This window comes from Schistocerca americana, chromosome 6, assembly GCF_021461395.2.
Source record: "Schistocerca americana isolate TAMUIC-IGC-003095 chromosome 6, iqSchAmer2.1, whole genome shotgun sequence".
Lineage (NCBI taxonomy): Eukaryota > Metazoa > Arthropoda > Insecta > Orthoptera > Acrididae > Schistocerca > Schistocerca americana.
The window spans coordinates 193,304,613-193,317,236 of record NC_060124.1 but is presented as its reverse complement, the minus strand read 5'-3'; the positions used below and the strand labels follow the sequence as shown (position 1 = coordinate 193,317,236).

The 12,624-nt window shown below is 42.5% G+C and overlaps 1 protein-coding gene across 1 annotated transcript in view; it reads right to left on the bottom strand.

The window, feature by feature from the left end:
• The window catches only part of LOC124620046 (dipeptidase 1-like), a 632,482-nt gene that overhangs the window by 496,070 nt on the left and 123,788 nt on the right, over positions 1 to 12,624 (bottom strand). Inside the window, exon 4 of the mRNA XM_047146713.1 lies at positions 2,221 to 2,356. Coding sequence (XP_047002669.1) covers positions 2,221 to 2,356 — 136 coding nt within the window. The remainder of the gene's footprint in view (positions 1 to 2,220; positions 2,357 to 12,624) is intronic.

Sequence of the window (12,624 nt, the reverse complement as noted above, 5' to 3'; positions counted from 1 at the left end):
TATTATCACGCAATAAATATTTATCTCTACGTTTACTGCTACCACACAGTGCACAGATTATACACGAAAATGCGAGTTATCCAAATGTTTATTGAGATATAACCCTCCAAACCGCAGTACAAAACTAAAAACAAGTGACTCATTATAGTCATTTGTCTCTTTCGATTGATATTGATAATATTTATGGTCAGACTTGATCTAAAATGTTCACCGTAAAGGTTTCGCTACCCTCTCACCACACTTTCAGAATTCTAGGTGTATCTTCATTAGTGATAACCTATTACTCGAATTCACTCTATCAGTGAAAGTCTGTAAGGATAGCGACGATAAAAGCTTTCTGAGTGTTTACTTAGATGATTCCGTTGGCTTCTTGCTTTCTTGCAGTATACCATATCGTCACTAGAATGATTCTCCGTTAGTCGTTGTCCCGCTTACACACAGAGTGAAAATTATTGAACTATATAAAGGAACGTAAATTAGTTGCAAACCACGGTGTTCACACACTTTATTCAACATGTAAGCGCCACTACAGATATTCGGTTTTACATTACGACATGTTCGATATGCCTGCCATCATTGGTGATGATTAGGCGCAGACCAATAGCGAAATACTGCATGACACGCTGAAGTGTCGGAACATCGATGTTGTTGTGGACCATCTGAATGGCTGTTTTTAGCTAAGCAGTGTTGTTGGGGTTATTGCTGTCCACATTGTCTTTAATATAGCCCCACAAACAGGAATCACATGTGTTCAGATCCGAAGAATATGGACACCAATCGTGCCCCATGTCAGTGACCTCTGGGTTCCCCAGTGTTACAATGCGGTCCCCAAAGTACTCCTCCAGGATATCAAACACTCTCCTGTTTCGATGGGTTCGAGCTCCGTCTTGCATGAACTACATCTTGTCTAAATCAAGGTCACTTTAGATAATGGTGATGAAATCATCTTCCAAAACCTTCACGTACCATTATTCAGTCACCATGCCATCAAAGAATATCGCACCGATTATTCCATGGCCGGACATGGCACACTACTTAGTCATCCGTTGAGGGCGAAGATACTTCTCGATCGCGAAAAACGGCTTCTCGGGCTCCCAAATACGCCAATTTTGGTTATTGATGAACCCATCCAAATATAAGTGGGCTTCAAACCGTACAGCGAATACTAATTCCCATCATGCCCCGCGGCCAGCCGTGGAGTTTGAACGTCCTAACGCAAACCGTTCAGAAGTTATAACCATTTTATTTCATATGGTTCAATAACTGTCACCCTGTAAGTTACTTATCGCGTCACGTAACCGTAACACCACTAGGGGGCCTTCACTCATGTGGTGGGCAGTGGTCATAGTGATTTGTTTCTTCGTTGCATACTTACTATTTTACTGACATCAAGTAGCTATCAAACTTAAAATGAGGAAAAGACTTTATAATTATGTAGAAAGCGTGTTCTATTCACGAGTAAAATACTTCGTTTTACGTAAAAGAAATAGAAGTATCCACTAGCTTTTTGGTACTGTCTTTCCTGACCATGAAATGATCGTAGGAATAAGTCTTCCTCTTTTCATTAACAAACTGATAAGAACCTACCAGAACTTCATTGATTCAAAAACAAAAGGTGGAAACGAGCTTCCATTCTAGACTGGTCTTCCACATAGCAATATTTGGATGTTTCTTTTCGTAACTCAAACGAGGCATCAATATCTTGTCTGAATCCGAAAGCCGAGTAGTATTATAGAATTATAGCCTATGAATTAAGGATCTGACAGTTCAAATCATAAATGGTAGTTCGTAAATGTAAAGATATCGGGCTGAAAGCTAAGTGAACTTCACAAGCTTAATTTACAAGTTGGATCTACTTACATCCATTTCTGTTTGTAAGTAAACGCTTTTCACGCTTTCTGCGAATGGTGACATAAAAATTCAAATTCACTGCAGAAAATATAGCTTGCAGCGAAATTAAGTTGCAGGATTTGGTTATCATTGTTTTATTTAGAACGAGAGTAATTCAATGAATTCTTGTGAAAAGAAATGTAAAAACGAAAAAGTTTTCTAAAGTATCGTGACTTTCAGCATAAAAGCCTCCACAGAAGTGCGAAAGATCTGACAGTATGACCAAATTTGACAGATTGTGAACCGCATTTGTGAAGCACGTTTCCTCACTATGTCTCGTGTCGGATTTCATGTGACCAGAGTTAGAGCTTTAGTTTTTCCCTTGCTGACCTTTGTCGGAGGCGTCGTCCAGATCTGGCGAGTGGAGGCTGCTGGCGTCCGGAGGCGTCTTCGCCTTGAGGGGAGCTGCGCATGCGCCGTAGCTGGGCCGGCGGGGCGCTGGGGGAACACCGGGCGCGCTCGTCACCTGCAACAAGCGCAACCGTTTCCATGGCAACGTAACTGATGTGATGCGACGTGTTACGAACACATCACTCATACAGGCAGTAAATTGTCATGTAACTGCTACATCTGATGACTAAAAAAGGCATAAGACATACTGTCGTTGAAGAAACAGTTCCATTTAACTGATTTTTCCGAGTATCCAAATTTGGCTACTTTTCGTACTTGAGCCGGTGCACCTACTGTTCTGGCGGCAGTGACGACGTTTAAGCTACATATAATGAAAATGTAGCTCAAGAAATACCTTGTGAGACGAATAAGGTAAAAACAAACTTCGGCATAACTGTAAAAGAAACACATACCACGTAACTGGAGCGTTGGAAGTTCGGGTTGTTTGCAGGCAGTGCTGTTGTCTCTGTGGAGGCTACAGTGCTCGAAGACTGCAGGAAAATAAGAAACAGCTGACGAGGATCGGCGACTTGTGCAGTGAGCAGCAGCTTCTAATCCATCTCAGAAGTAAATATCAAATCATACGTTGCTTTTAAGCGAGCAACTATTTCTTTCTCGGATAAAACATTTTGTGAAAAACTGCCGATTTACGCCAACTGGAACTTTGACTCGTGAATGCCTTTCCAACTCGGACAGATATGTAACAATCAGTAAAAATGTGCTGTGTTTGAGAGCGCTTTTACATTTAGGCATTAAATCTACACAGTGTCAGTTACGCGGTATAGTTACTTCGACAACTGTACAAAGCATATTGTAGCTGGTTCGAGCATAATATTAGAGTGTGATAATGGGTACCAAATATTTTAGATTTTACCAAACGTATCAACGTTGCAAACGACACTGTAGTGGAAAAAGTTAACGAATTCCCCTACTTTGGAATTAACACTACATACACTGTTGGAAGCAAGGATGATAACAGAAGTAAATTAGCATCCGCGATGATAGCTTTCTTCAACAAAACAAATCTACTGGTAATGAGATATTAATGTGAAAATCAGGAATAATTTCCTGGAAGCGAATTGCTGGCGTATAACAGTGAAACAAGATCCACAGGAAGTACAGGTAGGTATTATCACAAGATGGGAGAAAACAGACAGCAACCACCCAACCGAAACTCTGCTGCGCTTGTGTAAGCTAAAGCGCCCAAGTGTCTTATATTGTAGGGTCACCGATGTGTCATTAAGTGCAGTTAATTATAACAAATCGTACCAAGGATGACCTGATTTTGATGCATCTTCAGGGGCCCGCTCTTGAAACGGCATACTTCCATAACATGCAATTTATAATACCAAAACAACAAAATATTATTATTCTTTAACCACCAAATGACATTTTCTGTCTTTTTCTTTTTTGCAACGAATAGTACGAACAACGACTCGTTTTTACGAGATCTTCAACGTGCTGCTGCTTTGAAGAAGCGTATGATCATATGATGTAAGTTGTAGTACAAGGGTTCTTAAGAAAGTAAGTTCTGATCGGTCGCGAAATGGAAACCACAGTCAAAACAAGAAACGTTTTATTTGCAACAGTTAGGTACACCTTCCACCTACTTCTCTACATAGTCGCCGCTCCAACCGCGAGTTTTGTAGTAGTGTTGTATCACCTTTCCAATATCATCGTCATAGAAAGCAGCCGCCTGTGCTTTCAGCCAGTTATCTGCACTGGTCTGCAGCTCGTTCTCTATGGAAAAATTTTGTCTTCAATGCCAGCGTTTCTTGTGAGCAGAGATGAGACTCAGGGGGAGCCAATTACGGACTGTATTGTGGGTGATCAGACACTTGTCACAGGAAACGCTGCAGGAGTATCTTCATTGCCCCTGCACAGTGTGACTGAGAATTGCCATAAGAAGGAAATGCACCGCAGTTGTGTTATGTGGGCTGTACTCATTAAGGCGAAGCCTCTCAGCAGGCCCTCCTACTTGGCGGGAAACATCGTTGTTCTAGGCACCTTTACTTTCCCACAGTGCGCTCAGGACTGAAAAGAGCGTCTTGATGCGATCGACGGGCATACTAGATAGAGACACTGCCCAAAACGTCTGTGAAAATCCTCGACGGATTTTCACAGTGTTTTGCATTTCGCCGTCGATCGTTCCTCACTTTCCGATTAGCCCTCGTGTATAGTAAGATTCCCTCACACTCGACTTTCAGCCTAGCACGGTTTGAACAACTGTTTTGAAACAGAAAATTAAAGTCCTACATTATTGACGTCAGTATGTTAAAATTTTGAAACATGATTTCTTTTCGTAAATTAAGACAATTTTAGAGACTGAAAATATGATCTGTAGGAATAATGATGATTATCGCAAAGTACGAGGGTTGTTTTTTAAGTAAGGGCCGTTTTTATTTTTAAAAAAACTTTTAATTTCTGATTCTACACACTTTTACCTATTTTTCTACATAGTTGCCTTGTTTATTTAAGCACTTGTCATACCGTAGAACTAAGTTTTTAATTCCCTCTTCAAAGAATTCGGCCGCCTGCTCCCACAGCCAAGAGTTCACGGCCACTTTCACTTCATGGTCGTCATTGAAGCGCTGCCCACCAAGATGGTGTTTCAGGTACCGGAAATGGTGAAAATCGCTAGGAGCATGGTCGGGGTTGTATGGTGCATGGTCCAAAACTTCCCAGCCAAAAGAATCAATCAAATCCCGAGTCTTTTGAGAGGTGTGAGGCCTAGCGTTATCGTGCCGGTGCAAAACTCCTTTGGTCGGCATGCCGCGCCTTTTGTTTTGAATTGCTCTGCGGAGCTTCTTTAGAGTTGCACAGTAGGCATCTGAGTTGATTGTCGTTCCTCATGGCATAAAGTCCACTAGCAAAACACAGCGCCGGTCACAGAACACAGTTGCCATAATCTTGCGCTTTGACAGCGTCTGTTTGGCTTTGACCTTGACGGGTTAGGTTGTGTGTCGCCATTCCATCGATTGTCGCTTGCTTTCGGGAGTGATATGGGATACCCATGTTTCATCTCCAGTGACAATTTGACTCAACATGTCATCCCCTTCTCCCTTGTAACGAATCAAAAAGTCCAATGAAGTGGCAAATCTCTTCCCTTTGTGATCCTCTGTGAGGAGTCTGGGTACCCACCGAGAACACAATTTCTTAAAGTTTAGGTTTTCAGGCACAATTTTGTACAAAACCGATCTTGAAACTTGTGGAAATTCCAAAGAAAGAGTGGAAATTGTGAATCTTCTGTCCTCACGAATCTTTGTTTCGACTGCAGCCACCAAATCATCAGTGATCACAGAGGGCCGGCCTGAGCGTTCTTCGTCATGGATGTTTTGACGGCCATTTTTAAACTCTCTAACCCATTGACGCACTTTACCTTCACTCATTGCATTCAAGCCATAAACTTCTGTTAACTGACGATGAATTTCTGCAGCTGATAGGCTTCTCGCGGTCAAAAAACGTATCACTGACCGTATCTCACACGCGGCGGGCGATTCAATAATTATAAACATTTTAAAGTAGCACAGCGAGGCGTACACGTCAGCTACAGAGCTGCAACTTGCATCAGTGTGAACGGGAAGGATGCCGGCAAGTGGCGCGGTGGCTTGTTGCGGCGTCCGCGCGAACTACGGGACTATACGCGCGAACGGCCCTTACTTAAAAATCAACCCTCGTATCATCGTGAGGAATCCAGCGTCTCTGTTTGCTCACCAAACCTGGAAAGCAAAGGATACCGTTGCCCAGATGGATGCCTTGTTCCTTAACTTTGACAAGGCATTCGATAAGACTTTGCACTGCCACTTAATGAACAAAATACAAGTATAAAGAATATTAGAACAGCTATGTAAAAGGAATGAAGTGTTTCTAGCAGACGGAGAATAATTCTCAGTCGTAATAGATACCTGGTGCGCACCCTAAGGGACTGTTAGAAGATATGTAAATGACCAAGTAAGCAGCACTGAAAGTCTTTATGTATGATAGTGTTGCACACAGAGAAGTCGCAATGAAAAACAAATGTAGCAAAATGTAGGAACAGCCGCTGAGGACATAAGATTATTGTGGGAATGGAAGTTGCCCCTCAACATGAACAAATGTAACGTATTGCATATAAACAGGCAGAAAGATCACATCCATTAAACATCTTCATAACGAGTGTTTTAAAGTGGAAAGACCATATAAAACAATTCGCTGATGAGACATATGAAAGAATTCTCAGGAAGTATAGCCCACTCACAAAGATGGTACCTTATATAACAGGCGTTAAATAGATATTTGAATGTTTCCCTACAGTCTGGGGTCCGTATCAGATAGGATAAAGAGAGGACATCCGAAGAACAGCCACTGTTCCTCCAAAACAATCTCCACTTAGCTGATGCTGCCGGCGAGTTGGCGAAGTCCGCGTCGTTAGTGCATCATCATTGAGCGTGCATTCCTATAATTAGTGTCGTCTTGCTGGTCTCTTTCATTGTGAGTACCTTTTGGGAGTAATAGGAAAGCTCGATGCCCGTAGAATTAATTCCATTTTGCGTGTCTCCATGCAACGACGAATATAAGACAGGTTTCTTTTCATTAACGCAAGACGTAACCTGACGTCATAGTGTTTGTTTGACAGCTTAGCCACTGTTTTCACGTTTGAGTTTTACTATTAGATGCCTGCACGGCAGTTTTCACAGTGTATCCGTCCACCGGAAGTTAATTGAACCGTGAATAATTAATCCGCCGTTTATAGCAAACAATCGGGGCCGTACACAATGTAATCACTTCAATTACGCGGCAGTCAACACACCGTGCTTGGGTGTTCACAGTTTAAGTGCTTTGCCGGCCGGAGTGGCCGTGCGGTTCTAGGCGCTACAGTCTGGAGCCGAGCGACCGCTACGGTGGCAGGTTCGAATCCTGCCTCGGGCATGGATGTGTGTGATGTCCTTAGGTTAGTTGGGTTTAATTAGTTCTAAGTTCTAGGCGACTGATTACCTCAGAAGTTAAGTCGAATAGTGCTCATAGCCATTTGAACTATTTTTTAAGTGCTTGTGTCAACGTTCAACAAGAATAGTCGTTACTGTATTTTCTGTTTGGTTTCACAGTTTGTGGTACGCAGTAAGTATTCCGTACTGCCTACAGTCGAAAATGATATATTCACTGCATGCACCGGTGTGCACATAAAAGTTTTAAGCATAATGAGTCAAACTGCGTTTCCGGCTAATGAGCAACGGGGCACGTTAAGTTACTAAATTTTTAGTCGTGGTTCTCGTCGATATCACAGATGTAGCACTATTCAAACACCGATATTTTTCACCGGTCATGAACACACGCGTGGGTGGCACGGAATCACCTTCATTCTCTATGTTCCCCCTGCTCCAGGTTTTTTGTTGGTGCCTTCCTCTGTCGATCTGTCGATATAACTTTACACTGTTCGTACATCCCGCTTCACATAAAACTTTCGGAGATACTAATTATATCGATTTACATTTTAAACACAAAACCACAATTTTATATTGCTCTGTCTGCACAAAATGAAATCAAATAGCATATTAACAAATAAGAAAGCGTACAGTATCACAATAAATGAAAATGACTATCGTATTCATAACAGACACACTAAGTAAACAAAAATATAACTTAAAGAAATCATATATATTTTCAGTTCCGGGTATGATCCACTTCCAGGTGTGTAATGGAACGACGACAATTCCGTATTTATCGGCCGATACCGGGCACATGATCTGCAAATAAAATTTCTCCCCTGTACGGGAATACCATTAATGTCCTTGAGTTTTCGCTCTTCCTTCATCAACGACATTGTGCAATTTTCCGCAATCCCAGATACGGACAATATTTCTCTTATTTTCTTCGTAGTTTTTTCTTATCCCACCCCAGAGTTAGGGTATTACTGCAATGAGAAGCTGATACACTCATCTCCTCTCTTAGTACCGGTTATTCTTTGATCATTGGAATGTTCTTCTCCGAGAAACTGTGCCCCACTGAGTGTGGCAATTGACACGTCCTCCTCTTCGCAATGTCGGTTTCTCGTTGTGCTTGCTACCGTTTTTTTCCTTATTTTTAAATAATCTTTATGTAATTAACTTGCTTTGTATGCCTAATCTCTACTCCTATTTCTCTATGCTTTCCTTGGTCTCTGGGAGGGGGGACGGGACGTTGCGCTCAGGCCTCGTGTTCTGACACCTGCCCATTTGGCCCCTGCCCTCCTTTTAGGCGTTGGCATTAGACTATCAATCTGCTGGTCCGTGTTCGCATCTTGGTTGAGGATTTTTCATTCAATATTTTTGTGGGTGTATCTGATAATCGGAATACTTTTCTTTGCGTTTTTTAAGTAAAACATCGGGAGGTGTGATTAATAATCAACAGAGTACATTAAATTGTACTGAAAGTTATTTTTATCGTGGTACACAGCATAAAAATAGAAGCATTTAAGGCGACCATTCACGTAAAGCGGAAAATCAGGGTTCGAGTCCCGGAGCTGCTCAAACTTTTATTTTTGTCATTCCACTATACAGGTAGATGTGGTTCACATTCGCAAGTGCGAACACATCTTACGTCTCTCATGGCTGTTATAGTCCCCTCAGTGCCTTTTCCTTTGAACATCCATGCATGTCAGAAGGAATGCGGCACCGCGCGGGATTAGCCGAGCGGTCTAGGGCGCTGCAGTGACAGACTGTGCGGCTGGTCCCGGCGGAGGTTCGAGTCCTCCCTCGGGCACGGGTGTGTGTGTTTATCCTTAGGATAATTTAGGTTAAGTAGTGTGTAAGTTTATGGACTGATGACCTTAGCAGTCCCATATGATTTCACACACATTTGAACGTTTTAGAAGGAATACTGCATAGTACTTGTTCACAACACAGACACTGCGACCTCATATTTACAGAAACTTAATTGTACCAAGAGATACATTTAGAAAATAAACTTCTCAGTGAATGATGAAAATAAAGCACGAAATAACTAAAATAAAATATAGGAAACAATAAAAGAATCTATACCTATTCGTAGTGTTATCATCACACGCTACACATGTATGTATGTATGTATGATAGCGGAACAAACACTGGCAGCAGTTACTTCTGCAAAATATGTGGGAGTATGCGTGCGGAACGATTTGAAGTGGAACGATCACATAAAATTAATTGTTGGTAAGGCGGGTGCCAGGCTGATTCAAATGGCTCTGAGCACTATGGAACTCAACTTCTGAGGTCATCAGTCCCCTAGAACTTAGAACTAGTTAACCCTAGCTAACCTAAGGACATCACACACATCCATGCCCGAGGCAGGGTTTGAACCTGCGACCGTAGCGGTCGCCCGATTCCAGACAGTAGCTCCTAGAACCTCTCGGCCACCCCGGCTGGCGGTGCCTGGTTGAGATTCATTGGGAGAGTCCTTAGAAAATGTAGTCCATCAACAAAGGAGGTGGCTTACAAAACACTCGTTCGACCTATACTTGAGTATTGCTCATCAGTCTGGGATCCGTACCAGGTCGGGTTGACAGTGGAAATAGAGAAGATCCAATGGAGAGCGGCACGTTTCGTCACAGGGTTATTTGGTAAGCGTGATAGCGTTACGGAAATGTTTAGCAAACTCAAGTGGCAGTCTCTGCAAGAGAGGCGCTCTGCATCGCGATGTAGCTTGCTGTCCAGGCTTCGAGAGGGTGCGTTTCTGGATGAGCTATCGAATATATTGCTTCCCCCTACTTATACCTCCCGAGGAGGTCACTTGTGTAAAATTAGAGAGATTCGAGCGCGCACGGAGGCTTTCCGGCAGTCGTTCTTCCCGCGAAACATACGCGACTGGAACAGGAAAGGGAGGTAATGACAGTGGCACGTGAAGTGCGCTCCGCCACACACCTTTGGGTGGCTTGCGGAATATAAATGTAGATGTAGATGTAGATCACATGATGATTTGTGGAGTATAGACGTACTTCTAGATGTAGCTACAAGAAATCTGCTTTTTAAAAAGATCGCATTTTCTCAGTATCTTGCAAGCGGAATCTGTCGTCTCCTTTACCTACGACCAGGCGCGGCTCGTAATTAAAGGCTCTGAGGCGGAGCCGCCCCAAAATATATATTAAAGTAAATTTCGCAAGAACGTATTACATAATTTAAATTATCAGGACGAATTTCGCATATTTCCCGTTCCGATTAAAATAACGACGGTCAACATTTTTGGAACTGTTTGTATCGATAGATGTTTTCCGAATGGTTAGTAGTGTTTAGGCTGCGCCTTGAAACGTCCGTAAGCTGCATGTAGTAGCGGTTTGGGGGCGTGGCTTCTACAAAGTACTGCTCTTTATGGGCGACCCGAAGGCTCAGAGCTTGCAGCCTAAGGGTGTCGCACCAACCACCACATATTTTTCAGGTTCCACTATCGATGTAATAAAGGAATGTAGAGTGGCCGAAACTTCGCTATCCAATCTCTGTCTCTGCATATCTCTACTACGCTTCGATGCGTCATTAATCGACATTTAGTATTATTGTTTTGATAATGTTTTACATAGTTGTTTTGTTTCTGCTATTGGCTATTTTATCCACATTTAGAATAAGTTTGCAAATATCCCCCAGAGTGCACTACACTACAGTAACGTAACAGTACTGCCATCTAGCGAGAGTTTCATAAGTGGTTAGAGGACAAAACGCGCGAAATTTGTCCCGTTACTTTACCTTCCTTGCTTGCTGATGCTGACTGCTTTTGTTGATACCGTGTGATATTAGCAAGTTTCTTTTTCGGAGTATATTTTGCAGGATTTTAGTGAGTTTTACTTGCTGGTGAATACCTGCAACATACCGCGAGTGTGAAACAAGCGCAATATGAATTCAGTGTGCAAATTAATAGGTAAAAACTTGGAACACGGCCATAGGATGAAAGTGAAAGAACTTGGTGCTTCCAGACCCGCATTAAAGATCTCTCCGAAACGCGTCTTTTCATATGATTTGCTGCAAAGTGTCAGAAAATGCTATAATGACGTATAAAAACACTAACCAAAGATTTTAACACGAAGTTAGCTTCTAATGATATTTAATACCTGATTATGGAAGATACAGTACGTAAAATTATGGGTAGAGCGTGATCTGCCCACCCCCTCCCCCTGAATTCTTAGTTGTTTACGTCAGACTAATCTGTAGCGTAACCCGAGGTCTATGTTGGCTCTGATCAATAAATGCCACAGCCTTCCCCCGTATAGAAACCACGAGCCGCGCCTGCCTACGACTGGACCTAAGTGAACTTCCCGTTTCATATGCCCAGTTGTGGCTTATTCCAGTTGTGAATCGTAGATACATTAGTCATAGAACACTACGTTTCTTCGGTTTGGGATGTGCACAGTCTTACATATCTGAGAATGTGAAATGAGTTGCCAGTCTTTGCACCCCCACAGAAACTTTATCAAGGTTGCACTTCTGTCACTTTGAACGTTTCTCTTCAGTCGTCGTTGGTCCCGTTCTTGCAGGATCATTTTCTGGCCCAGCGACGTCGGAGATTTGATGTTTTACCGAATTCCTGATATTCACCGTATTTACACTTGTGAAATGGTCGTACGAGAAAATCGCCACTTCATCGCTATCTCAGAGATGCTGTGTTCCATTGCTCATGCGCCGACTAAATACCACGTTCAAACTCACATAATTCTTGATAAACTGCCGTTGTAGCAGCAGTAACCGAACTAACAACTGCGCCAGACCCTTGTTGTACGATATAGGCGTTACCGACCGTAGCGCCGTATTCTGCCTGCTTTCATATCTCTGTATTTGAATACGCATTCCTATATCAGATTATTTGGCGCTTCAGTGTAGATAACATCATCAGCGAGAAAATCTTAGGTTACTATTAATTGCGCCTTGTTTTTATTTTGTTTTTTTTTCCATCGGTCTACTGACCGGTTTGAAGCGGTCCGCCACGAATTCCTTTCCTGTGCTAACCTCTTCATCTCCGACTAGCACTTGCAACCTACGTCCTCCATTATTTGCTTGACGTATTCCAATCTCTGTCTTCCTCTACTGTTTTTGTCCTCTACAGCTCCCTCTAGTACCATGGAAGTCATTCCCTCATGTCTTAGCAGATGTCCTATGATCCTGTCCCTTCTCCATATCAGTGTTTTCCACATATTCCTTTCCTCTCCGATTCTGCGTAGAACCTCCTCATTCCTTACCTTATTATTCCACCTAATTTTCAACATTCGTCTATAGCACCACATCTCAAATGCTTCGATTCTCCTCTGTTCCGGTTTTCCCACTGTCCATGTTTCACTACCATACAATGGTGTACTCCAGACGTACATCCTCAGAAATGTCTTCCTCAAATTAAGGCCGGTATTTGATATTAGTCTAGGTAGCAGAATTCCTT